This window comes from Passer domesticus, chromosome 4, assembly GCF_036417665.1.
Source record: "Passer domesticus isolate bPasDom1 chromosome 4, bPasDom1.hap1, whole genome shotgun sequence".
NCBI classification, from domain to species: domain Eukaryota; kingdom Metazoa; phylum Chordata; class Aves; order Passeriformes; family Passeridae; genus Passer; species Passer domesticus.
The window spans coordinates 61,162,887-61,190,763 of record NC_087477.1 but is presented as its reverse complement, the minus strand read 5'-3'; the positions used below and the strand labels follow the sequence as shown (position 1 = coordinate 61,190,763).

The following is a 27,877-nucleotide window of genomic DNA, read 5'->3' as shown; positions in this document are numbered from 1 at the left end:
TGATGCACTCTGGCTGGCTTCCCTTTGGGAGCAGGTCAGGGCACCTATGTCAGGCTTCTGTTCTGAGTCTTCTTTTGGGGTAACATCTCCATGTTTACAGACTAGAAAGGAGAAATTACCTGGGGAACCAGAGCCTGAGACTGAGCAGTGTAACTATCCCTGTCTCCTTTGAAGCAGCAGCAAGTGGGAAAAGCACGTTCAAAACAAAACCAGCTGCTGCCTTCAGATTGCTGAGTTTCCCAAGGGGAACCTCAGTGGCCTCTCCCATAGCTGGGGCAGGAGGTCTGGTTTGTTTTCTTTCCTGACAAGACGAGTGTAGTCAGCGGCACCAACGGGGCAGGGCAAGGCCGCGGGTGTGGGGCTGGAGCAGGGAGCAGGGTGTCTGCTGTTCCCTCTGTGGGCGCCGGGGCGGAGCGTGCTTGCGATCCCGCCGGGCCCTGAGGCGGGAGCCGCCCGGAGCCGCCGCTGCCGGGGCGCGGAGCCAGGGAAGGGGGAGCCCCAGGGCGGCTGCAGCGGGGCTCCTGAGGGAAGAGGCTCCCTGCGCCACCTCCCTGCCGTGACACAGCGCAGCCCGGCGTTTCCTGGGCAGAGCCAAAGGAGGAGCCAGCCTTTCCCGAGGCAGCTCTCCGCAGGCCCGGCCGCCGCGCCGGGAGCGCCTCGGCGGCTCTGAGCCCTGGGCCGGGCCGCGGGCTCGCCCCGCAGCCGGGACAGCCTCGGGTGAGGGGTGGTTTCACAGGGAAACAACTGGCGCCGCCTCCACGCTCACAGCAAAGCCACTGGCGTTAGGTTTGCGTTAGATCCACGTGGGGGAAGGAAGTGTCAATGTCCCCCCGGGAGAGAGAAAATGGCAAAAGTCAGAGTTTAGAGAAACAGATGTGGGTTTGCACGTTCTGCACGTTGTCCCTTTGAAAATTTAAGAAAAAAAAATTAAATTAGGCTCCTTTAAAACAGAATAAGCACACATTTTATGTGTTGTTTGTATCTCTAGTGCTAGACATAAGCAGCTACTAGCTTTTTTAAATAATGATCATCTAGGACAGGAGAAAGGTTTGCAGCATTAAATACAGTCCGTATCAAGATTTACTTCCAGAGCATTGCACACACCACACCCTGTGAGGCAGACCAAAATCAGAGCTGAGCGAATCTGAAAACAAAAAGGAAGTCAGGCAAGGGGGACAGGAGCAGCTTCTGCCAGTCAGAGAGGTCTGCTCTTAGCCCCAGGTCTGCTCCCTGAGGTGGAAATGTCCTCCCAGAGTGCCAACAAAAAAAAAACCACAACCAGGCAAACACAGAAAGAATCATTTTCCTTCAGTAGGGCAGATGGGTATTTTGGAAATTGTACCTGATTTGGGGGAAGAAGATTGAGTTAGTTGTTAGACCTGATTTGGGGGAAGAAGATTGAGTTAGTTGTTAGACACTGGAACAGGTTGCCGGGGAGACTGTTGGACACCCCAAGACTGGCATTGTTCAAAGCCAGGTTGGATAAGGCCTGGAGCAGGCTGGTCTCGTGGGAGGCATCTCTGCCCATGGCCTGGGAGGCTGGGACTGGATGATCTTTAAGGTCCATTCTAACCCTTAAACATTCTATGATTATATGACGTGACTGCTTTTATGCTAGGCTTTCTCAGAATGAGAGACGGGGGAGTAAAGTAACCCTCAGTGCAGTTCCTAAGCACGCTTCACTTTCAAGAAAGGGGATGTAGGTTTTCATGTCACTCCGGAGGAAATCACTTCCCGTATATTGTCCACTAGTTCCGCGCTGACATCACGGGAGGAATTGTGCTAGGAAGTTAGGACACCAGAGTCTGTGTATCAGATTCCAAGAAAACTTTCAGTATGTAAATGTTTTGTCACATAGCCCATGTTCCTGACAACCTGATCTCAAGAGAACTATCCCAGAAAAATAACTAATTAGTGACCTCTACACAGTGGGGAAACATGAAAGTAATAAAGAATAGTTCTGTAGTTGAGATAGCAGAAAGCTGTGGTCTCAGAAAGTGGGGAAATCTCTGCCTGCCTTCTCTCAGAAGTGTATGGATTTAATGCACGGAGCTGCATCAGTCTTGAAAAGAGGCTGGATGAATGGAGATGACCGCACCCAAATCTTGGCGCCAAACCCAAGTTTGATCATTGTTTGCACAGCTCAGGGTTTTCTGTTTTGGTCCTGAAAGGTCTGTGCTGCTCAGGCATGCCCAGGTCTGCTTTGCACCTTGTGTCCATCTCAGCACTGCACCCAGAAACTGGAAAGCTCAGGGCCAAATCCTGCAGAGCAGGAGTAGCTGGAGGGCTGCTCTGTGCCACCTGAAGCACAGGGCAAGCCTGTCACTGAAGAGGAAGAGGCAATGGCACGGGAAGGGGCTCGGAAGCTGAGCTGAGTTGGAAGTTGAACTTTGCAACTCAGGAAGGAGGCAAGAGAGTCCACAGAGAGGGGATGGCATTTCAAGCATGTTCCTTCATTTAGGCTTCTCTGGAGGGCTTTGACTCACCTTCTGGAGGCTTCTAGTTCTGCCCACACAATGTGTCAGGAACCAGCCTTATGCTAGATTTTGGGTTCTGCTTTATCAGGCTTCAGTTTGTGCCCCTTCACTACCAAACCTGAGGGGTATCTAACCCACAATGTCAGGTTCCTGAGGAGCTAAAGCCTAAACTCATGAAGGCGTAGTAAATAACGTGTGAGAGTTTTACCAAAATCCGTATAGGAAGTGCTTGTGAGACTGCGTTTTCATTTCCTCTTTCAGATTGCGTGCTCTCGCAATGCGTAATGCAGAAGTTACTGTGCCTGGTTTGCTTCAGAGACTCCCTTAGCAATGCTCTCTGCCATGCCGTGAGGAAGCCTCCCTTTTGCTGAGGTATCTGTTCCTGGGAGGAGAATTACTTCACTTCCAGGCTGAAATGTGTCTGGACGACCTACCTGATTTCCCCTATACTGCCCAGGAACTTAGGGGAAAGCAAATAGGCACATCCCAGTTTTCCCAACACACAGCTGGCATCTTGACCACATGCATTTTTCCTGCCTCCCTTTGAAAATGATACCAAAAGAGAATCAGGCTCAAAAGAGCACTTCACAATACACTTCACAAAATAAGTGTATTTCTTCTTGTATTTTGTTTATATGTCTGTTGCAGTGGCTGGACATAAGCAATAATTAGCTTTGTTTTGTGTAATTTAATGATCATCTGGGACAAGAGAAAGGCTTGTAGGGTTAAAGAGTGTCATAGTTTACTTCCTGAGCATTGCACATACCATGCTATCCCTATCCGATGCAGACCAAAATTTGAGGTGAGTGAATCTGAGAACTAAAAGAAAATCAGACAGGGGGGACAGGAACAGCATCCTTCCTTAATCTCAACCCCATCCTTCAACACCAGCAGCTTTCTCTTTTCTCCAAGAGGGACAAAAAGCAGTGGATTAAGAGAAAATGTGACTTTTCTTGTAGACTGACCCATGTCAAGACCGTGGGTAATGTTATTTTGCATAATTTCTTATAAACCCTTAGTTGCTTGTGGTTTAAGACTTTATTTTTGCTCACAGGCTACTTCTCAATGCAAAAATAAATTGCAAGCCTTTGCTCGGCCCCCATAAATATTTTCTGCAACAAGGTATTTGTTTCTGAAAGTCACAGATAATGACTCAGAATGAGTTTTTAAAAAAGGAGAAGCAATGTATTTTTAATGTATTCACTATTTTCTCACAGCCAGATGTTCTGCTTCATTGCACAGCATGAAGAGGTGGAAAGGAGCAGAAAAACTGCAGTAAGAAAGACAAAAAACTCCAAAAAGCCAATCCAACAAACAACCAAGGATCAAGAGAAACAGGTCAGATGTCAATTTTGCATCTAACTTTGGAATTACCTACATATGCATGGAGCTGAGGGTCTTTTGTTGGAGTTCCAGGTCTCTTAGAAGTGAAATAATGGATCAAATGCATGAAGCACTTGTATTACTGGGAAAGGTCTCAAATAAATAAACTATTTTTGGGAAATTATTGGGTCAAGATAATTCAGGAAATGTAGTGGAGGGAAATGGTGGAAATCAAGACGTGTTACAGCATGTCTGTTACTCTACAGTTTTTTTCCTTTGCTGAGTTCACTCAGTTCAAAAGTTGTTTATGAAGTATTTTACAGATGGATGCACTCTTTCCCGAATGCAAACTACTTAGCCAGATGGCTTCACATCTGGATTAATCTCAGCATGAAACAGAGAAGAGTAGTTGCATTTTTAAATATCTGCTCTCTGTACCAGACCTAAAATTGGTGATGATCACCAAAGACATTTATATCAGTATAATTTGCAAATAGTATTTATTTCTCTACTTCTGACAGTTCTGAATAGTTCTGATGGAAACATTTCACCATGTTTGGGTGTCTGATTTGCTTTATCACAATTGCAATGGAAACTTACTGCCTGATTGCTTATGCTGGTATTGGGAAACCCAAACCCAGTTAAAAACAGATGAATAGATGCTTAATGTGAAGATGAAGAAACACAAGTTCTCACATAAACTGGTGAAGCGCAAAAGCCCCTTATTCAAAATCTTGTCTCAAACTAAAAGGAACATTGAAGATTTTAAGAAGATAGTATTCCCAAAATGCCTTCTGTTAGCCTTCCTTAACTTCATCACTTTTGATAATCAACTGAATTAATTTCATTTTGTAGGGAAAAGAAACAAATTGATTTGCCAGCCTAACTGTGCAGCACTGCTCTACAAGCTTTGCATTAGCAGGTTTACAGCATGTTTACATAGGCTATATTCTTTTTATATTTTTGGCACAAGCTGCCTTTCTTCTACACATAAATTGTCTTTTTGTTTCCTATTTGCTTTATCTTGTAAATTATTCAGTTGGTTTTTAATCTTTCTTGGAACCAGTGTGACTTTATCTTGGAATGCATTGTACAGTCATAATGTTAATGTGGACCAATTCATTAGCTGTCTTCAGAAAGTTTCCATCCTGCAATAAACATAAAATGCATGGCAATAGATCTGGATCAGGCAGTCTGTTGCTACTGCTTCTTGGTTAGACGTGGTTAGAGATAATTTCACTGAGCCCAAAATACTTGCTGAAAAGGACTTGCTTTCCACTCTGTGCCTCTGGGTTTCAAGGCTGCTTGGGAAGCCAGTGCTCGTGCCTCTGCCTGAGGACCAGACATTCCACCACACTGGTCATCCAGGCCCTTTGCCTTCAGCTCAGGGGCAGTTCTCCTGCTGTGCCAGTGCACTTCAGGAGAATGGGACAGGAGTGCCCTCCCTGCAGTCTGATCATATAAAGTGGACAACCTCTTGTGCTGATGGATCCTGAAGTATAGACCATAGACACTTGAAATCCTGAAACTACCATCACAGTTTTGCTTTCAGTGTTGTGGGATCTGGCCAGCTCAATTTGTCTGTGCTGAGAAAGGTGAGAGTCTCAATGTCTGTGGTGCCTCCACCTGCTCAGCCTCATTGTGCTGGTAAAAGAGAGGACATATATGCTGATAAAATGATACTACTGATCAGTTCTGACCAGAACTTCAGAGGGATCCTCACTGAATTACAACAAAGCCGTGTACACCAATGCTGAATCAGCCCAAAGTGCCTGCCTTGCATTTTTGCACAAAGTCAGTTAAACATGCACACTCTTCTCTGTAAAGGCAGGGCCATATTCCAGGCAGGGCCGTATTCCAGGTTGCAGAAAAATCCCAAATGTCATTCTGCTACCGGAGCGTGAATCACACGTAGCCGTGCCGGGCAGTTGTGGATCTGCACCTTTTCTCCTTGACTTGTTGTGCTGTGACATTAGCCCCTGTAGCAGGGAGGAGGCAGCTGTAGGAGCAGCAGAGTACAAAGAGAAAGCTTTCTGCAGCCTGGAGGGTTTGCCTCCCTCCCCCATCGACCAGGTTTTTACATCTGCTCCCATAGTCACCAAAGAGAGAAAGATACACCAACCCACAACAAACCCACAGAGGCAGAGCTGCGAAGCTCTCCCCAGAAAGCTGACTTACGCTAAACCTCTCCACCGCTTCTCGTCACACCGCGTCTGGGTCTGCTGTGACTGCTGCCTCCAGATGAACTAGACCCAGTTGCCAGGACTGCTTTGGCCTGTATGTGCAGCTGTCTCTGGTTACCTTTATAGCTTTTGGATTTTTTGTCTTCTCAATTATATAATTGTTCTAATGTGCTGAAAAAGAAGTCTGTCTGAAAAAGCCAGGAACACAGAACACAGCTCTTCTTTTTTTCTTCCTTTGTCTTGTCTAGGATAATTGACTTCTTTAACATTTATTTTCAACAGCCTGTTTCAGCTTCCTGCCTCTGGTGAGTTCATTGCATTTTTTTTCCTAAGAGTCTTAATGTGAATTGATATTCTGAATCAAATTCGATATATTTTGGTTTACTTTTGTTAATTACTTTTATTAATAAGTTTGTGAAATTGGTTCACATAATCAGTTTTACTTTTCTGCTAAATACCATCTGTTAAATGTTTGCTGTTGAGATATACGATTACACACTGGCCTACATCTTGCATTTTCTGTATTTTCCGGAGTATTTTCCTACCTTAGTGTAAAAGGCCTTATATAAAGTAGAAAAAGAGGTGTGAAAAGTTTCTTCTGTTAACTGATATAAGAAAAAAGAAAAAATGGGAGTTAGTCTCAAGATGGTGGAGTGATTCTGACGCTCTTTTCTGTTGTATGAACTATGAACGCAGGAGTGATAGGCATGTATAAATCTGCAACATTTCAAATGATGGTCTTTTTCCCCATTTGTGAATTACATTATGCTCGTGAGGAAACTATTCTGATTCATCTTAAATATTTCCAAACAAATTTAGGTGAAGATTTTATTGTGAGAATTTGAGAAACACATTCCTAGGACTGGAGCGAGAGTAAAAGTATTTTTAATTTGACACAGCATATCTGTGGCTGGCTCTGGGTCCAGCAGCTGCCTGGCACTGCTGGGTCTAACAAATGCCTGTGGCACCTTCTGAGATGGAAGATTTCCATCTAAATGGCCACGTCTGTAACTCTGTGTTCAGGTCACTCCCATGGCTTCTCTGCTTTCTAATCGAACTGTGACATGCTTAGGGTGTGGAGTCCCCTTACAGAGCAGAATGTGTGTATGTGCATGTGTGCACTTCTGTGCACACCCATGTCCAGATTCTCCTCACAAACCCTGCATCTTCTGATGCTCTAGTGTGATGGAATGGTCTTGTCACATTGCCAGTGAGATGCAGTTAATCTGAAAGGTGAATGAGGATAAAGCACACTGAGGCTGGAACCATCTCTCTGACAAAAGTCCCCACAAAAAATCTGAATGTGGATTTAAGATTTTCTAACTTCTCCTTTCAGCTGTGTTTCCACCTTTGGATGGGGCAGGAGTGGCATCTGGCAGAAGCCAGCTTTAACGTGGGATTTATCCTGAATAAAATACTTGCAGAAGAAAAAGGTAGGGTAAATGAGATAAGTTACTTGTTAACAGGCATATCTGTCAGGAAATTTTGGTGTCTGTTGCTGTTGGAATAAGGTGGGATTGTGCTTTATATTGTGCTGCTTCATATTCCACATTTTCAACCCCACCATTTATGTCAGTGTGTGGTGTGTATGTGGTTTTCCAGCAGGAAGGACCATATGTGTATACTTACTTGACTTTAGAATGGGGATTGATGTAGTTTTTCTGAGACTGGTCTGAAGATCTATCATACAAATGGGGTCAAATCCAGCAGAGAAAGTGGGTACAGACTTCATGTGAATACCATGTTTGAGATTTGGGCAGTAACTGCAGGGTCAAAAAGACACATGTGCACTTGCTTCCTGCTAAGTTTAGAGAGTAGGCCTTAGTGAGGCATAATGCCAAGTTTTACATTCCCCAGATTAGGTGCTGCAAACCAGGAAAATCTGTAGGTTTGTAATTATAGAGAGTCAGTGTTTTTATAAGTAATCTGTACTTACTAAGTTCCAGAGCAAAGAATTAAATTTAAAATAGGTTTGATTTTCATGTGTAGCAAGATTCATAGGCCATCAGCAGGGCAACATGGCTATAAATTACTGTAATTTAATCCCATTGTAAGGTCATTTTACTGTGCCAAAGCAGTGTGAAATAATCTCCTAGCAGAAGAGTATCAGGCTTCAAAATAGAGAGACTGATGTTGAAGTCACATTGCTGGTAACTGCTAGTGCCAGTGATGTTAGGGAAGTAATCTCTTGTACAGTGAGGCAAGCCATAGAAATCCTCAAAGAGGTGGGTGGGTGGTCTGCAGCACACCCGGAGCCCACAGGAAATGAGCAGCCAGCATGGTGGCAGTCTCACAGGCTGTGCCCCTTTTGTAGAGCAGTGGGTCTGTACCAGCGGAAGCTCCGAGGAGCTTTTCTCGGTGACGTTTTCTCATAACCAGCCAGGAGGACACCCAGGCAGGGAGATGAAATTCTGCTGTTTCTCCTCTTGCTTTTGCTGTGCCATTCTAGATGTATAGCAGCAGGTGGGTTAGGCACTTTAATGTAAAAGATTTTCTGTGAAAATTACCTCTTAACCCCCCATTTTCTTATGAAATGTTGGTGCTGTGATTCAATATTTTCCTTAAGAAACACTAGAATGTTACTGAATGCACTATTCAGGTGATTAATTTGATTGACATTGACCATAAAATGAAAAATTGGAGTTTTTTCTAGAGTGCTTTTGATTATCGTTTCAAAAGAGAGAAAATAAGTAACTGTAAAACTTGCCTTTTTCAATGTCTTGGTGTAACATTTTGGACATCACACCACACAGCTTAACATCATTCCCAAATCACGTTCTCCTGTTTTTGGCTAGTGGTGTGTGGTTTTATTAAATCTGCAGTTTTCAAATGTTTCTATGCTATGACACAACGTACAGCTGAAAAATATTTTGAGATAACCCCAGCACAACAATTAGAAAGGAAGTTGGCTGCAGCTGTCTCAAGCCTACTGTTATGGCCTTAAGATGCTGGGCAAGATCACACAAACACAACAAAGCAATGTAACAACAAAATTTGTGAGCTGTAGCCTGCCATTAGCTCTTCTCCACAAAACCAAGTAGAGTTTCATGTTTGCTTAGCAGGATTTAGTTGTCCTTCAATTTTTATGTCAGTGAAGAACTGGAAAAGCTTTCCAATCCACCAGAAGGATCAGAGTACAGTGGCAGGGGAGACTAATGGAGCCTGAGAAACCTCTGTAATGCAGAGTGTGAGTACTGGAAATCATGGTTACAAACCTTGGTGTATCAGGTCTAATGTGAGCAGGTGGCACAGTGGCAGGGAGCAATAGTCCCAGCAGTCACAGTCTGTCACTGCTGACAGGGTGGCTGGAGGATAGGGGGGAGCATGGTCTGAGCACTTTGTGCGTGCGTGCATTTCCTGCAGAGTGGGTATGGGAGTGGTTTGTGCCCAGCCTGGCTTGTGGCTGTGCCCTGTGTTTATCACAGACCCTTTATCCTCCCTCCTGCACAGCTGCCTGCTGCTGCATCTGCGCCGTGTTGCTTTTGCACGAGCGATTGCATTTGCTTTTTGGTTACAGAAACCAAGGAGAAGTGTAAATTGCTAAGGGATGAAGGTGGGGCTGAACTTGGCACGCTTCTCTTTACCTGACAAAACATATGAACCTGCTGGAAACCACATGAGGATTCTGCTATGGTTTGGGGATTTCTCTGCGGGGAGCCATGGTGACCTGTCACGTAGGAAAGACCCAGCATGTGCTGGAAAAGGAGCAAACAGCTCTCCTGGCAGAAGCTGGCACAGTGGGCTGTGGTTACATACTGTGCATGATGCTGCTTCTCACACACAAGCGTGAGTACCAGTAACTGACACTTGCCAGCTTGAGGTTGCTGTACCATCTGGTGATACCACTTCTCCTCATGAGTGACAGTGTGTTGCTTTTGAAGGTTAGACTGATTTGTGTCAAAATATAGGTATAACTGGCTCTCCTAATATAAAAGCGTGAGACCAAGACCCCTGTGTAGCTGGGGGTCTCTTTTGGTTGTTTCCTATGCCATGGTAATTGGAAGAATATGAAACCTTTCAAACTTGCAAGAAAACTGTTCTTTCCTTTCATTGATAGGCACAAGTCTTCAGCTTGCCTCTTTTTTTTTCCAATCAAATGACTGTGCTTAAAAACTGGTAAAGACTTTGGAGTTTGAAATTACTGAGCTACTGATATACTCAAATATCTATTAATTAACCTATATATTAATTATCTATCTAATTATCTGTGTGCTTTTGTTTTACTCACTATAAAAATATATTATGAAACAGCTGTCATAAAACCCCTTAATGCAACTTCTTTATTTTCCATAAATTTAAATGCGAGTTTTTTAATTCCCTTCTCTTTCAGTAGAGTTTTAATTCTGGATGAAAAGCTGTTGGGTAATGTATCTCTGAGTCTGAATCAAGTCCATCAGGATTCAAAAATAAAGCATGGGAAATGTTCTCATAATGTTCAAACATCTCTCTCCTAAAATATCTCTCTTTTCATATGTGTGATCATTTTCATTCAGAATATGTAAAAATCAAGAAAATCAAGGAAAACTTTCTGTGGTTCCCACTGAAGAACTCTGCAGTAAGATTTACCGTAGCATGGGGATTTTCATGATCTTTAAACTGACTGAAAGACAAGTAGCTATAATTATATGAAATGGCTTCTCAAAATACTCAGCTGAAGAATGAGTGAGAAGGATTTATGTTTGGTTGCAGAGTCTTTTCTCCTCTTAACCTATTCCGTATGACCCGCTGCTGTCTACAGTATCATGTGTTTTATATAAAGGTGGCAAGAGATCAAGATTGTAATGGAATCAGAGGAAAATAAAGGAAAACAGGCACTAAAATATATATTCTGCTCTTGCATATGGTTGGTGTAAGATATAAGTCAATATAAAATCTGAGCTACCATGTATAACTTGTGCTAATTCCAGAAAAAAGAAAAAAAAAAAAGAAAGCATGTTCCTTTGAAATTGGGTTTTAATCATAACTATGCATGGAACGTAGGCAGTTTGACGAAGGCAAGTATGCATGCCCATTTTTTTAATCTAATTTTATCTGCTTCAATTAAGGAATTCTAGAGGCTGCATGGTAAGAAAAAAAAGTCCTGCTTGTATAATGGATACGTATTATTTCTTATTTTATCTGTGTGCTGGATATAGTGTATGAATACTAAGTCATGGCATCGATTGTGGAAGACAACTCCTTTTTAAAAATTTATTTTAAAAAATAAAAAAGATAAAAATCATAAATCAACAAATGCAGGACATGTTATGATAATTGTATGTTTTATATCACATCTGCTACTTGAAAAGTAATTGAAATTATTTCAAAGCAAGCTCTTCAAATTTTTAACATTTTTATGTACATGTGTGCACACAAAATTTAAGAACGATATTAAAGATGGCAGTTTCCCTGCTATGTGAAATCTGGACTATGATTTTAAACACTCTGTTATATACAGAGACAAGAAAAAGGATTTTGTTGCTGGCAATCCTAAGGGGAAAAATCTAAAATTATCAGGGAGTTTCTGTTTTATAAAATAAATACCCAACCAAATTATTGTTGCTTTTTTTGCTAGCTTTGCTCATGAACGTCCAAAGTTTGAGGTTCATCACAGCAAAACGAATGGTGACATGCAGTAAATATTAGTTCTTCCTAAATTAAAAACAAATAATTATGTTTTAGCAAGAGGTCATTATTGTGTATTGTTTGATCAACATTATTACTACTCAAAACACTTGTACATCCGACACTTTATTCGTCTCACAAAATTTACAAATTCCATGTTCCATGGAACACTGGCTAATTATGTTCTAATATTTTCCTTCTCCGTCTTTACCTCCTACTGAAATCAAACCTGTGCAAATACATAACTTAATGAACATGGAGAACCTCCTTCTTCTCCCGCTGATAATAGGGGGAGAAGACATAGGCTTGAGAATCTCCTTATTTTGTGCTAGGCATTTTATAAAATCAGAGCAAAGTTAAACCTGAAGAGACTTCTGAAAGTAAAGTTGGAGACCTTGCAAGGGATCCATTGAGGAAAATGGAGAAATGGTAGGGCAATTTTTAAAGACATTTTAACATTGAGGAGCGTGTTATATCACCGGTAGCATTCAGGTGTTAGCTTTTAGCTATACTATTACTGTTGATTATTTCATAGATTTAAGGGAGCCAGTCAAGAAGATCAAGTGGTGTGTGAATGAGGGAGAGGAGTGCAGTCCTACCACAGGTTAGAGCCAAAACACGCAGAAGTCAGCCTTCTCCACTGCAGTGGGCTTGGCACAGGCTCTGAAAGAGGGGAAGCCCTTTTGACTGCAAATGCAAGTGTGTACATGGAGATGCCAGTTTGTTTTAATAATTTATCATGTCACATATCTGCGGGATTTAGTATAAATCCATGCATCTCCTTAACAAGAAGTCATTGTAACTTATTGTAAAGATGTGTCTAATAAATGTAATGGCTGCATAGACAGCAGAAATATAACAGTTTACAATGGGTGACTATGTAATCTTACATGTAAAACTCTATCAATTAAATACCTAGGTTATTGCAAATCCCCATTTAGCACAGCAGTAATCTCTGTGTGCATACAAATACATATGTACTTGTATGTAGACCAAGGTCATTTCAATAATGGATCCATCTGATGCAAAATATGTAGGTTTTCAAATGATGTTAGGATATCTTGCCCATAATACATTGTTTCCTACAGCAATCTGTAGCAATGTCTTTTGCAATGAATTAATATCAGTGTCTATATATGTATATATGTATATATGTATATATGTATATATGTATATATGTATATATGTATATATGTATATATGTATATATGTATATATGTATATGGACACACACATATGCATGTAATTATGGATGTGATTTTTTTGTACACGAATGTATTGATTAATCACTGAAATACTTAGATTTTAAATATGCACAGATTTATTTTCAATATTTTTGTGTATTATATATGTGCATATACACTTCTATGCATCCAGTCTAGCAAATAATGCATCATTCTCTGAGAAATTATGAACGATTATTTAAAGGTAAGAAGTGTTAGTTGTGTATGAAGGAGAAATGGATATCTGTGTCTGCAGATGGTAAAAATAAAGAACAAGCAGAAATAGGCGTAGGGTTAGGCTCACTGGAAAGAAAACACAATAATTGTTGAAAGTTGTAAATAAAAGGGTACTTCAGCAGCTAAAGAATACTTCAACAGCCACAAAAAATTTGAGGAGATTTTAAAGAGTTAAATCTGTTAAAAAAATCCTACAAAATATGCTCTCAAAATATGTTGACAAGTCAAAAATATGCCTTTTTGATTTGTATCAAACTTCAAGAAATTGAACTGTGTTAAAAGAGGATGTGGCATGAAAAATTTGAAGTGGTTTGAGGCCCAAAGTGGCAAATATTTCTACATGTCAATAATTCTACACTTATGGTAGTCTGATTAAGGTCAATTACTTAAATATAATGTGTTTATATATTATCAAGGCTTCAGTTTTGCTACAGTGCAGTTAGGGTTGTTGAAAATTTGCTTTTGACCTGTAAGTCATTCAGGTAGAAAAACTATTCATAGGTATGTGTGATAGCACTGGAGTCAGAATGCAGCACTTTATCCATGTTCATCTGCAAGCATGTCTGTTTGCCCATCTGGAGCCAGGAGCAGTTCTGTGTCAGTGTGAATATATATGTGTGTATATATATGTGTGTGTGTGTGTGTGTGTACAGAAACAGCGACCGTGAGGTACGGCAGACGGACAGATGGTTGATGAACTCTTGTGCTCGAACGTACACGTGTGTGACATTTGCACACCACCTGCTCCATGTACAGCTGCATCTGTAGTGAAACTCAAAAATTTCTTCTCTGTTTAAGCACAGAGGAGAAAAATTGGAACAGAGAAGGGTGGGAAAGAGAGATGACATCTCCAGTATCCTGCAGAAGGAGAAGGCTAGGCTTTGCCTAACTTCAGGCATGACATGCTGCTCCATTTCTGGTGACTTTGAGGGTATTGGATCAGACTGAGAATGGTTTATGAGCTGGTCCTCTCTGAAGGGATTACTTTCCTACGCTTGATTGACCCCAATTTTGATTTGTAGAGAACATCTATACTGAAAATGGATCCCTTTTGAAAAGGACCCATGATACCATGAATGCCACATAGGTTGTCATTTACCATGTCATGCCATAACATGGAGAAAAATTACTTCAGACTAATGGCTTGAATCTTTAAGTGAATATTTAGCACTGCCAGATCACACTGAGTTCTATTTAGAGATTTGGGATCTCAGATCAGTACATGAAAGTCTTACTGGCTTCTTGTTAATTTTTGGAGTGGTTCTAATAGTCTGTGCTCATGTGTAATTTGTAAATTGCTGAATCAAGGTGTGATTAGACACAGAAAGAGGGTTCTTGAAGATAAAATAAATATTTATTTTGTCTAATTATATAATTAGAATAAGAGTTAGATTGTTTTTCTCAGCAACTACAGTAAAGTGAATAGATCTTTAGATGTATTATTATCCATTGCTTATATATTATTATAGGTACTATTCCTAAAGAAATTAAATTGAATTTTTTAAAATATAAGATAGCTCATTAAGCGGTTTTATATCTATGTGCAATGTGTAGCATGTGTTTCAATACATATATTTTGTTACACAAAAAGCTTTCATCCCTTTACCAGGACTTCACATCTCATTTAATCTTGTAAATAACATCAGTTTGTGTTCGTTGTTGTTTTATATTAAAATTTCACATTCTCAATATAAAGGAGTTTGCTTTAAATCTGATAACTTGAGTTCCCTTGCTAATAATAAATTTGACAAGATTACTGAATATTTGATCATAAATCTTTCTCTTATTTGCAGTGGTTAAAACTGCCAAAGAAAGAAACAGAGGTATTTTCAGGTGTTGTCTTGATCCAGAAGTGATCAAGAACCCTTTTTGAAAAGGTTTCTAAAATAGTGGTTCTCTAGTTTCTTGAAATGTCATAAGTTAGAAATTAAATCCAAAATTTAGTTGGGTGGTTTTTTTTCAAAATAAAATACTGAAATTTGAAAACAGGAACAGGATTTCGGTTTTGTGAACAAGGGAGTGAAAAAAATTTCCAAGTTTTTATGTCTGCAATTTTCTTAATTCTGGAAGGAGATTGTTTTTGAGATGACAAGACATCCTGGCTTTGAAAAGATGGGGTCATTGCATGTTGCTTGCTTTTCTAACTTTAGAAAGGCATTGGAGAAATTATTGTACTTAAGGATAAAATATCTGTATAAAAGCTCTCATCCAAGCTTCTAAGAATCCTTTCAATTCTTTAAAATATAAAGGTGCCTTGAAAGATAATCTGGCAATCTGTCAGTAATACATATATATCAGACAGCTGAGTAAGTAACCTGCCACCTTGCTCTTGGGCCAAAGAATAGCTACCAAAGCCTGTGGTAGCCAGCTTAGGCAGTGAATGAGCTGAATGGAGATTTTTTTTGGTGGAGTGGTTTGAGGAAAAGATGCAGCACTTTACAAAAGTATAGGCTGTGAGGTGGAGGGAGGCTGATTGGCAAGACAGGGCTATGGATCAAAATTGTCTTGAAAGGAGTTAAGAAAACAGGAGGCAGATAATGCAGATGTCAGAGAGTCAGCTGAGTGAATGCATGACAGGTGCAGCAAGGAGCTGTTTACTTGCAGTCTCCAGACAGACTGCAGCTGATGGATGTTTTCAGGAGACCTGTGCTGTGGAAGCAGTCTGGAGGTTTGTATCTGAATGGAGCAAGTACACCTCATCCACAGAGCTGAAAACCAGGTAGTGTGACCTTGACAACCTGGTGATCTAGCAGTGTCCAGACTGGAGTCACAGCAGCCACAGTTTCTGTGTCACTTCTGACACAGGGTCTGCATCTTCTGCGTGCTGTCACTAACCAGGCAAGAGCGTCTCTGCCCTGTGTTGATTCCTGCCAGACTTCCTCCTCCTCCTCCCTCTCCTTCTGCTTGCAGTTGTTCTTGGGCTCTGTCCATGCCCTGCAATGCCCACTGGGCCCATGGAGGTGAAGGTGTAAAGCTGCACACCCTTCTGGTCAGTGGGGGTAGTCTTTGTGCCTCCTTCCTCTCCTCGAGGGCGTTTAGCTAAGGGATGTGAGGAGAGTTCTTACACATCTGTGGTGCAATTGCAAGGGGCAGTGGTTACAGTCAGCACACTGGGGAAGAACTGTAGGCACTGTTTTGCAGACCCCACCTCTGTGTGAAGTGGGACTTAGAAGAGTAGAGTAGGCAAAGAGAATATGTACATTCAAGCATTGCATAGCTAGTGGAAGTACCTCTAGTGGTTTCAACCTCTTCTATTAGTCTAAATATTTTAATTTCCTTGTCATGTCAACTTTCTTCAAGAACTAGCATACACAGTGCTCAAAGTGAACAATTAATCTGCTGTTATCCTGACATAAACGGGAATGCTGCCGATATGTAATTGAGGTAGGGAGTGGATAATGGCAATAATAGTTAGCGTGTTAACTGCTTTAATTCTCTGAAGCATTTTGTGACTGATCTAAAAAGCCTGTTGTTTGCCTGCATGGTTTGTTTATGTATGAGCTAATTCCATTGAAATTCCAGCCTACCTGAATGTGCACTATCAGTATCTAAGATAGATTTTGAAATTGGAAGTTCCTGACTGTTTTTATTTTCCCCTATCATAAGATTCTGTCCATCCCCTGGAGATGTTTAGCCATAGCGAGTCACGGTCACAATGATCTTATAGTAGATGCCAGAGATATTCTTGGCATAAATAAAAATCCCATTTGGTTCAGCTAATAAACTTACTCCTTTTGATACAGTAGTTCTGCTTTCCTTTGTTGGTAGAGCTCTTTCAACAAATACCAGATTGGTTTTCATGGGATGTATATTCACTTGAATCATCTACCTGCAAAGAGCTCAGTGCTGCTGTGCTCTGCTTTTCATCCCATCCCATCCCATCGCGGGTTGGCACCCCCACTCACCTTCTCCATATCATATTCATCCATGATCAAGTGTGAGGTATTCTACCTGCATGAGATTGCTGAGGTGCAGGTCAGACACAGCCAAAGAGCGACTGTTGTAGGGCTTCGTGTGCTCACACATCATCAGTGAAGTCCGAGATCTCTGTAACCACACACTAGTGCCTGTATTCCAAAGACAGAGGGAACAAAACCTGAAGTTGACTAAAGATCACTACTCAGCATGACCACACAAGAATAAGACATGCATTCTTATACCTAGTGATTTTATAAAAGGTCTTACCTTTCTATTCAAATAATATCTTCTGTTGTTATGAGTGATGAAAGCATAAACTGAGAAAAGCATAAAAGAAGATACAGGTTTATGTATTGAATTCCATATAAAAAATTATCTGAATAAAGTCGGTGAATTTTTGAAAATCAAATTGTTGGAGGGAAAAATAGCTTCAGCAGCTTAGACTTCATCTTTGATTTGTGATCAGAAGGTTTTCTGCAGTCTCAGCAGCACACAGTAGGACCGAGACAAAATACGAGAGAAGGGGACAAAAACTTTTACAAATATTTATAAAACTGGTTCTATACTGAGGTATAGAAGTGCCCAGTACTGTCTTTAAAGGACACTTTGAAGTACTGTTCTTTAAAGGACACTGCTTTTTGTTGATGCTTAATCAAACTTTTTCCATCCAGTGAGGTGAACTTGTGTAATTATTTTAATACACTAATGCTGCTCTTACCCTGAGGCTGCAACAAGGACCAGCTATGTGCTTAACTAAAGATAATACTTCAATATGCACATATACAATTCCGATTATATATGGAAGCACATGAATTGTTGTGAACAAATGCAAGATCAGGGCCATGGAGGGCAATTTGTCCACAGGATCACAATATGGACCTTGTTATATACCAGGGGTTTTATTCACTGATGGAATGGAGAACAATATTTGCTTTGAAAATAATTCTGCACTGTCACAGTGGAATATTTTAGCTTCTTTTATTGTCTGTCAACTAGCCATATTCATTAGTCCTTAATATCTCTTTCAATCTTTAATAATTTTTATATTTTCTTTCAAACTAACCAGCATAACTTGACCTGGTGATCAGCAAGTTGAGTGCCAGAAGAATACTTTTATCTGTCTTTCTCTGTTTTGGCATTTATGAAATTGCAAAAGCCATGCTTTGGACATCCTTATTTTCCCCCACATTCCAATGTGCACAAAATAATGAACCTGAAGGCACTGAGGACTACTCACACCTAAGAAATGTTTGTTCTGAAAAGGATACTTGGTACATGGAAACTTTCTCCTGAGAATATGCAGCTTTGTCTGAATAGGACACTACTGTCTTATGGTGAAATTGTGGTGTTTTCAAACTATTTTGCTCACCCAGTTTTGAAATAGAATACTCTGAAAGAGAGATTATGATTCATATAAGCAATTTGAATGTTTATCCTACATATGCTTTTTGAATTTTTCATAGATGCGTTTTGTAAAGGTCTTGTTTAGTTCCCTTAAGAGCTTGTTTGGAGAACAGAGCAGGCGAGAGAGTGGAGTTAGACCTAATGAATCTTTAAAAGCAAATTTTCATCTGCTGCCTCTAAAACTTAAATTCCCAGAGCAGCCCGTTTCCCGGCAGCCAGAATGCCGTGAAGCAGCCTGAGCCTCCATCCATCCCACTTCCTAGAAGCGAGCGGCGGTGTGGCTGGCCGGCCAGGAAGCGCCGTCTGTTGCAATGGCTCCTGTGGGTACCGCGACCCGAGCGCGCACGGGGCCAGCCCGCAGCCCTGTGCCACCTCCATAAAGCCGTGCTCCGGCCACACACCTTCCTTCAGCCGGGCCGTCTGCTGGGAGAGGTGCAGGGGTGCCAGCAGCACCAGAGGAGGTAGGGCATGGCCCCCACACGAAATGAAAGCGGGGCCAATAGCAGTTGTCGGCACCTGAAAAATGTTCTCTCTAAGCTCATCTAGCACTTTTCCTTTGTTTTCCCCTCTTTGTGGAGTAAGCCAAAGCTTGGAGTGTTCTAGAAATAAAGGGGAGGGGGTGGTGTGTTAGGGTACTGAAAGTGGAGAGCGTTACAGTAAAATACAGTATATGCCCTTTGTGGCCATCATTTATTTCCATACAAATAGTCTTCAGCTGTGATGTCTCTCTCCTTCATAGGAAACAGAAATATATTATTTATGTAACAAACACGTGACATTTTGAAATTATGCAGTGATACTTTCTTTTTAATTACTCTTGTTCATCAGAACTAATTTGTGTTCAGTTTTGCTGTTAGCGATTTTCGGAGCATCTTGTGTGTCACCCTGTGTGAGCAGTGAATCTTGCACACAGTTAGTGGGGAAGAAACAAATGCTTTCAAAACAGGAAAATTTGACTGAATGCTGGCAGGAGCTCAAAAGCAATTACATACTCTGAAGAGTACTCTTAGTTCAGTTTTACAAGAGAATAAATGACAGGACAGTTATATTCCCTTCAAATGAAATTTTTACTGGGGCAAGCATCCGTAGTGGGGCTTTCTTTGGCTTGTGCTTCTTGATTGTTGAAAGCGATTTGTAAGAAAAATAACCTCTTTTTGTTTTGTTTTTTTTTTTTTTTTTTGCTGTGACTCTTTGCTTTTAAAAATTGTTCAGGTTCATGTGACTTGAGATTCACCCCTGAAGTCTTTGAGTTCTCATTGTCACAAGTGGTTCTATGTTACTGTTTCATATAGGATTGTTTAAATAGTCAAATTGATTAGCAAAGAGCTTTTTTTTCTCGTGACTAACTCTAGAGAGCATGGCTACATTTTCAAGGGAATCTGAACTGATCATTTAGGGATTCTGTGAGTCTTGGTGAAAGTCAGAAGCAGGGAATGTCTCACAGCATATTAGTAGCAGTTATATCAGAGTTAAATTAATTTTATTAGTCTCTAGACAATTGGAAGGAAAAAATAGCTTGTGTCAGTGGAAAATGGTAATAGTGCTAAGACTGTTAGCCCCTGTGGAGCAGCAAGAAGGTTATTTATGTGAATGGCTGTTGCACACACAGCTGGCTGGGAGGAAATGGAAAAGTTCATCATCCTCAGTGAGGGATACTTGCCATGCCTGTCCAAAGGTGTGTCCAGGAATATTTATCTTGATGAGGAATGGTTTGTTCTCTGTAGATTATAAATGTTACATTTTATTTTTACTTTCCAGAAACGTCATTTGACTCATTGAAGATTTAAAACCAACAGAGCCATGTGGAAGAAAATGAAATTTTAGTCTCAGTGGCGGAATCAAGTCATAAGAAGTAAAGAGATTTGGATGGTTTCTCACTAAATGGAAATTATATAGAAAGCCTCTAAGACCACTGCATCTCTCCACCCCCCCACTCCTGCTGCACCGAGACTGCACTCTTGGCCTTGGACGTTATTAAAATGCTGGATTCAGTCAAGTGTGTTCTGGTGGGAGACTCTGCAGTTGGGAAAACATCTCTCCTGGTACGTTTCACCTCTGAGACTTTTCCAGATGACTACAGACCCACCGTCTATGAAAATACCGGAGTGGATGTCTTCATGGATGGCGTACAGATCAGCTTAGGTCTTTGGGACACATCTGGCAGTGATGCCTTTAAAGGCATTCGCCCCCTCTCCTACCAACAGGCAGATGTGGTATTAATGTGCTACTCGGTAGCAAACCATAATTCCTTTCTGAACCTGAGGAACAAATGGATCAGTGAGATCCGCAGCCATTTGCCCCGCATCCCCGTTTTGGTGGTGGCCACTCAGACTGACCAGCGTGACATGGGTCCCTACAGCTCCTCCTGCATCAGCCCTATAGATGGCAAGCGGCTCGCCCAGGATGTGCGAGCCAAGGGCTATTTGGAGTGCTCTGCCCTCAGCAACAGGGGAGTGCAGCAGGTGTTTGAGTGCGCTGTGCGGACAGCAGTCAATCAAGCCAAAAGGCAGAACAGGCGGAAGCTCTTCTCCATTAATGAGTGCAAGATCTTTTGAGGACTGTTAGCAGTGGTTTTGCTCACATTTGTTCTGTCTGTTTTCTCACAAAGATGCTGCAGCAGAGAGAATGGGAGATGAATCAACGGAGGGCTCCTGGCAGGACCACAGTGCAGGTGCCTCTTGTGGGACAGGTGTGCTCTTTATCTGAGCTTCTTCCCTCCAAAACACGTGTGCTATCTTGAAAAATGAAAGGTGCATACCCTTATTCACAAGCCTGTGTTTGGACTTTGCAAGCCTGAGCTGTAGCAGGCCTAGCCTGCAGATGTGCAGATAACAGCAGTACTGAATTTGGTTTTGTTTCTGTCAATGCTCCTCAGTTGTTGGTTTGTCTGCATCTGCATTTATTTAATGACAAAATTCTGCCTGGATCAGCCCCCACCTCTGTCCTTGTGGATATTTTTTTTTTACTTAAGAATGTAGTATATAAAACCTGACCAATGTGTATTTTATTTAGAGGACTCTTGGATATATTGTTGAAAATCACAAAAGTTTGTTTTAATATTTTGGAGGTTGTCCCTTTAGCTAATCACAGAAATGAACTGTCCTATCCATGTAATAAATGGTCTGCAGGCAAGCCTTAGACATGCCTGAGTCATTGCATAACAGTCATCAGCATGTCCAGCGTAGGCGTAATCAAAACTTAGTGACATTTGACAGCTGTCTCCTGCAGTTTTGTGAGATTTGTTACCTTAATATTGTTCCTCAACAATGTGGTCAAAGGTGGAAAACTAATTTGATTCTTCCTAGCCTTCACTGTCTTACAACCTCAGGGCTTGCAGACAGGGTTGGTTTAGACATATGCTTGGGCTGACAGGGATGAATCTGTGCTACCATCACCTCTGTTGTCCCTGCTGTAATTCTGGAGGCAAAAGATTTCAGTCTCCAGAGATGGAAGATATTTTTTCATGAGCACTTACATTCTCATATATTTTTAGTACACTTTGTTTCAAAGCAGTGGTTTTAGTGGAACCAGTCACCTACATTAGTAAAAGATTGAGTATGTAGCAAGGTTGAATGGATGCCTTTAGAATGGCTTTTTTTTGAGTTTGCGTGCGAAGTATAATTGCCTAGGTTGTGTCCAAGTAAGACTGAAACAGGCTTTACATCCTAGGGAGCCTGTCAAGTCTAGGAGCCAAATCCTGATGTATGTACTGGGGCCAAGTTACCCTCTTGCACAGAAAGGCTGGCTAAGGGAATGGAAACTTCAGGCATGTAAGAGAACTCTGCTAGAAGATGAAGTGTGTTCAAGCCACAGTGGTGTACATTCCTTGTAAATTGTGGCAGTCCCCTCCTCCTCATATTATCTGTCCTCTCTGTCCTGCACCCCCTCTCAGGTCTTGCAGATCTGACTCATCCCAAGAGAATTTCTTAGTGCAGCAAGATTTTCTTTGTCCCTTTTCCTGTCCTTCAGCTAGCTAGGAACTGACCTTTGAGGGACTTATAGCATAGTGCCATAAAAGGTGGCACATAGCACAGTGGGATTATCTCACCTGTGCTGTAGGTGAGCAAGGATTTGCTCTGTGGGCAGTTTGATTAGCAGTGGGACACAGAACACCTGGTGTTGTGATTGTCCCGCCAGCTTCTTGACTGTTGAATATTTACTGCTCATCAACCTGATTGTAAGGGAGACTTCTGAACATAAAAACATTCTGGTCTCATCTGAGGTTTTTATATCAACCTGAAATCTTTACAAACTTCTGCACCTGAGCACCCAAGACAGAGATTTCTGTCACCACCCATCTTCCCTGAATTCTTCTATTTCCTACTTCTTTCTTCTCAAGTGTTGATTTGTTACTGAAACACTAAAACTGACATATTTGTAAAAGAATCTGAATGGCATTGTATTTGTGTAGAGTTATGCAAGTGCCCAAGTATTTGCAGTCCTCAGTTAAAAATCTTTTGGCTTTTGGGAGAAATATTCTTCTACATGTAAACTCTTGCAACACCTCTCCACTGGAAGTCTTAGGTTTTGTAACTCTAATTTAAAAGTAGCCATTGTTACATTGTTACAAAAGTAGCCATTGTTGTTTGAACATTAAAGGTTGCATGAAAAATGTCGTGTTATGAATTTTCAAATCTGTTACAACTGGGGACATTTTTGTTATGTTCCCTACTCCACTAATGGATTTAATACCTAGTTTCAACTATTTTTATGACATATTTTTTCCAGATGCTCTATTCAATTGTCTTTTCTTTTTTTCCTGAATGGGTTAAAGTCTGTTTACAACAGTTCATGCAGTTTTTATATGCTGAAGAGCAGTAATCACCAGTTGAGAATGCTGTGTTGTGGTATCTACTGCAAAGTCCCACATTCGGGCACCAAAAGGCTCCACAGAATTGTTATCACAGACAAAGCCAGACAAAGATGGAACTGAAGATCTCATCTCATCTCATCTATATTAGCTTCACAAAACTTGTTATGGTGTGTTACAAAATTAATAAATCTATGTCTGTTGCAATTCAGTGAAGCCGGGTGGATAGGCTTCCTTAAGATGCCTGGACTGACTGTACAGGATACACAGGAAATTTAGGGATGGCTTGATATACTCTTGATTGTGCATTTTAGAGCCAGTGCAAAGTGTGAGGCCACTGGAAGCCAGCTGAATTTTAAAATCAATTTGGAAAGAGTATATAAAGTAATGGGGGTTTTGGTTTTGTGCTCTGTGAAAAAAAAAACCAGTTCAAATTTTCACAGCCTGGTTATTTTCAGACTCTCAAAGCTAAAAGGCACTTTTCACTGGGAGCAAACTGTGAAGCACATATATTTTAGTGCCTGTAATTATGTGGTTTTCCCTGAGCTATAGAACCGATGTGCTCAAAAAGTGTGGCAGCCCCAAAACAGAGGCTGAAATCTAGACACAGCAGAACTCAGCCGAAGATTTGGCCGAGTGGTATTTTGGGGTTTGTGGCTTGTGCACCAATGAGGGACTGCTGAGGTCTCCTGTGAAACCCTTCCAGGGTGGTTTTACTTGTGTTTACTTGGGTAACAGGGTCCCTGGGTACTGTTTAGAGGTTAAAATCTGACTCTGGTATTTAAAATACATTAAAATGGCACTTGTGGAATTTCAGCTTCTTTAGCTCTGAAAAAGAGCAAAACAGAAAAAAATTTGCAGTCCTGCCTCAGCTGGGTCAAGCTTTCAGCTGAGGGAAGAGACCTTGCCCGAATATTCTCCTTCTATCTTCTCAAATGGATCCCTTTCACTTTTTGTTCTGTTGCTAATCTTCTTTTTGATTGTTATTAAAACAGGTTAAAAGGTTTATTTTTAAAAAGGATTATTTTATATACAGGTTTCCCAGACTTTTAAACTCACTTGATATGCAGCACACAATATAAATATTTTCTACAAGAAAATAGTAAAAATATGTTTCAAATCATCACTCTTGCCCCCCCCCCCGATTTTTCATACAGAAAATTATTCAAGCTTGCTAGATATAATTGATACTGTTTTGCCTGATATTTGCAATTAACAGTTTGCAAATTTTTGTGCAATTTTTGTGGGTACTCTGGGTTCACTAAAGTCTGTGAACACAAACTAGTTGATGCTTCTGTTAATAACGAAAATGTGTTTAAGGAACTCTATATATGGCACCATTATAAAAGAAGTCACCAGAGGGATCAGACATGAAGGAAAAAGAAATGTCAACATTCTTTACATCTCAACCTTTCCTGTATTACTATGGCATTTGAATGAATTCAGCCATTAGAATAATTTCTAATAAATGGTGCAATTCATGTCTTTTTAGCACTTTCTCCTAGTGCTGTGGTTGCACACAGCTCAGGTTAATATAAACGGAATAAAAGGCTTCATTTCAGCACATCAGAATGCTTGTCTGCTCTTGCCTTTGTGAGCAAGATAACTACCTTAACTTAACTACAAGTCAGTTCAGCCTCTTAAACCAGCCAGATATGACCACAACTGGATTAGCCAAACTCCCTTGCTCTGAAATTACAATAATGAATTTTTGTCCCTGAATATGAGGAAATGTATTTTGTGTCTCAGAGATTTCCTTCACAATGGTAAGAGCTGACCAGTTATCAGTGTGTACCCTTCATAGCAGACCTGTATGCCCTTCACCTTGTGCTCTGAGTGCCAGTTATTGAAAACAAAATTCAGAGAGAAAACAACTTCTGTGTGTATCTAGGTGTTTATGTGGTTATATAGCTGCTTAACTATAGCTGTGGTGGCCTTTCCACTGGCCTGGACCTCTCGCTGCTTTGTGATGTGACACTGCAGCCTCCGTGTGTCAGCCTGTGTGTCACTCGTGAGGCAGAAGAGCATCACCACGAAGCTGCCCTGTGTATTCAGCAGGACAGAAGAGAAGCTCCTCGGGACTCCTCTTACCTGCATCATAGGCAATTGCCCTACTCTGCAAACAGAGCTGGCCCTGCCTCAGAGTCACACCTCTGTCACTTGCAGGTGGCCTTGCATTAACACATTTATTTTGTGTGCCATTTCTAAAATCAGTGTCAGTATCCAAGGCCTGCCTTCTGCAGCCACTGTTGTACTGGTAGCTGGGCTCCAGCTGCTGCATTTGGAGGTGGGAGGAGGGGGGATGTCTCACACCCTGTGGCACATCCCTTCCTGAGCACAGGGAGCTGGCCTACAGCCTTGCATGAGCTGTGAGTTATTAGCAAAGAAAAGAATAGCTATTGCTGCCTTTCTGGTTCTGAAGGGAATGAGTGACATGCCTGTCTCACTCAGCCCTACACAAGGCTGGCAGGGGCATTTCTGTCGTTGCTCCTCTCAGCCTGGCTATGATTCATAGAGGGCGGAGCAGCGGGGCATGGGCCTCCGGGTGGTGGTGGTGGTTGTTTCTGTCTCTGGAAAAGAGGAAGGAAACGATGATTGGTGTCTTCACTCAGTGTGAGGCGCTCGCTCGCCCGCGTCCGCAGTGTTTCTGAGAAGTCTCCAGTGGGCACCGGCTCCCCCTGGCACTCCAGCAGCTCTGGACTGTGCCTCAGAGGATGCAAGCTGAGCTGGGACAGCTCTCATGCCAAGACCTGGGTGTCTCCCTTCACTCCCTTGGCTGCCTTCCCAAAATGCTACATTGCTGTTCAGCTACCACGGAAGGGTGAGACTTTCAAAAGAGATGGCTTTGCTTTGAAAAGCAAGATCCCTTGCAAATGTCAGCTGCTCAGGATGTGGCTGTGTCTGCTAGCTGTCTGCTAGCCACAGTCAGGGCAGTGGTGGCCGAAGCTGCACAGCCAGCCTCAGGGTGTCAGGGGAGAGACCCAAGGCTGATACTTCTCAGCTTGGAAGATGAATTAAGTCATTCATGGAGGGAGACATGTCTTATATGCCAAACCTTTTCTAACGCATAAGCGCTGCTGATTTTTCTTTCTTAGAAAGCTCAGTTTTTAAAATATATAAAACACTAAGTGTCTTTCTGGCTATTGCCTTATCACTTTCATTTATCTGTCACTGTGACATCAGATCTGATGCTTAAAGGCCAGTGATGCAGTATTCTACACAGCATGTGTCTGAGGAAGCATTAAAGGTCACAGGATTCCACAAGAGACTACTTTAGAACTTCTTATGTATCTTAGGCATTGAAATGCATACAGATATTTTAAATTATTCTCTTATATGTGGAATTAGTGCTGGTATCTGATCCATCATAGAATTATTGATCAATTAAACCAGAGCTGCAACCTTGGCTCATAATTAGGGCATTGGCTTAGACAATGATCTTTGCTGTGCAGTCCCTCCCCCATTGTGCAGAGCTTGGCCCAAGCTCAATCAGGTCAGGTGTGGAGCTTTTAAGTTTAACCAGGCTCTGGGCCAGGCCTGTGTAAGCCTGCACAATGAACTTTTAGACATACAACTCCAAACTGCCTGGTGGCATGACTGACCAGTTTAGGATGAGCTCGATCTGAATGAGTTCACTTTGCCTGAGCCTGCTCGCCGTGGCTGTCTGGTGGATGGCAGGAGATGAACTGCAAGCATGAAATGCTGCTACACAGACCACTGGGTGTCTCTGGCCCACTTCTGCAGTTGGGTGACACCAGGCAAGCCACAGCTCTAGTGCACCCCCACATGAGATGGACACATGGCAGCGACCTTTTTTTGAAGCACTTTAGTTTGGTCATGAAAGATCTTGGTGCTGGTGGCTACTTTAGCATTTGTCAGGCCTGTCAGATGTTCCTTCTGACAGGTTTGACCTGCAGAGTTTGCTCTGAATGGGTCTGTAGAACATGTATTTCAACTCACTGAAGCCACAGGGAGTAGGTAAGCATAAGGGACACAAAGAGAAGGGACAAGATATAACAAAAAATTAATTGCTTTACTACTTTAACAGTTTGTAATTAACTGTAATTAACTGTAATTAACTGTAATTAATAATGCCCTTTTTAATTTTACAGAGCATCAGTATGGGTTGAGCTAACATCTCATTCATCAGTGATATGTTTAGAAATTAAATTCTCCCTGAAAGAGTTGTGCTGAATGCTGGGTAGGTAGAGAGAATGTCGCTCCATGGTTATTCCTAGCCCTCTTTTTGGAGCATGCTCTTACATTCCCTGTAGTGACTGGGCTCTGGGCTGGAGTGATCTCAGTGGGTGCAACAGTGAACATTCTAACAGCCCTTTGTGATGGTAAAGATTTTTTTTTCTGCAGAGGGAGCAGTCAAGGGTACTCATTTAGAGTCTCAGGCTCACAATGCAGTACAAGACACAATTTAAGGAGATTAATTCAATGGGAGGAGCATCTGACTCTTCTACAACTTTCCATCTGGCTGCCAAGAAAACCAATGCAGTGCCCTTGATTTGGAGCATTCTCAAGTTTTTGTCTCCCTATTGTGCAGGAATGTATCTTTGTTATTTTTCCCTGCATATCCAGAGATATTTAAAGAAAATGAGGCATCCTTACTGGAGATATTTTCCTCTTTCATAGCTGACACGTGCTTCTGGCTCCGACTACAGATATGTCACAATTTAACTTGTCATTTAC

The 27,877-nt window shown here is 41.5% G+C and overlaps 1 protein-coding gene across 20 annotated transcripts; it reads left to right on the top strand.

Annotated features, from left to right (window-relative positions):
• The first annotated feature begins 58 nt into the window (after positions 1-58).
• On the top strand, positions 59-22,981 carry RHOH (ras homolog family member H). 20 transcript variants are annotated; one of them, XM_064418353.1, is made up of 7 exons: positions 735-875; positions 2,739-2,849; positions 3,126-3,279; positions 3,390-3,455; positions 3,695-3,815; positions 7,320-7,416; positions 20,128-22,981. In XM_064418353.1, exon 7 carries the CDS (start codon positions 20,349-20,351, stop codon positions 20,922-20,924), a length of 576 nt encoding a protein of 191 aa, XP_064274423.1. In that variant the 5' UTR covers positions 735-875; positions 2,739-2,849; positions 3,126-3,279; positions 3,390-3,455; positions 3,695-3,815; positions 7,320-7,416; positions 20,128-20,348; the 3' UTR covers positions 20,925-22,981. The 20 variants fall into 20 exon arrangements, with proteins under 20 accessions (XP_064274417.1, XP_064274423.1, XP_064274422.1 ...); XM_064418352.1 differs by having other exon boundaries at positions 3,369-3,455; XM_064418359.1 differs by lacking the exons at positions 3,126-3,279; positions 3,390-3,455 and adding an exon at positions 6,232-6,288 and having other exon boundaries at positions 3,720-3,815.
• The last annotated feature ends 4,896 nt before the right edge of the window (positions 22,982-27,877 follow it).

What these genes read in the sequence shown, in the direction of transcription:
- RHOH (XM_064418347.1), top strand. Translation starts at nt 20,349, where the DNA reads ATGCTGGATTCAGTCAAGTGTGTTCTGGTGGGAGACTCTGCAGTTGGG.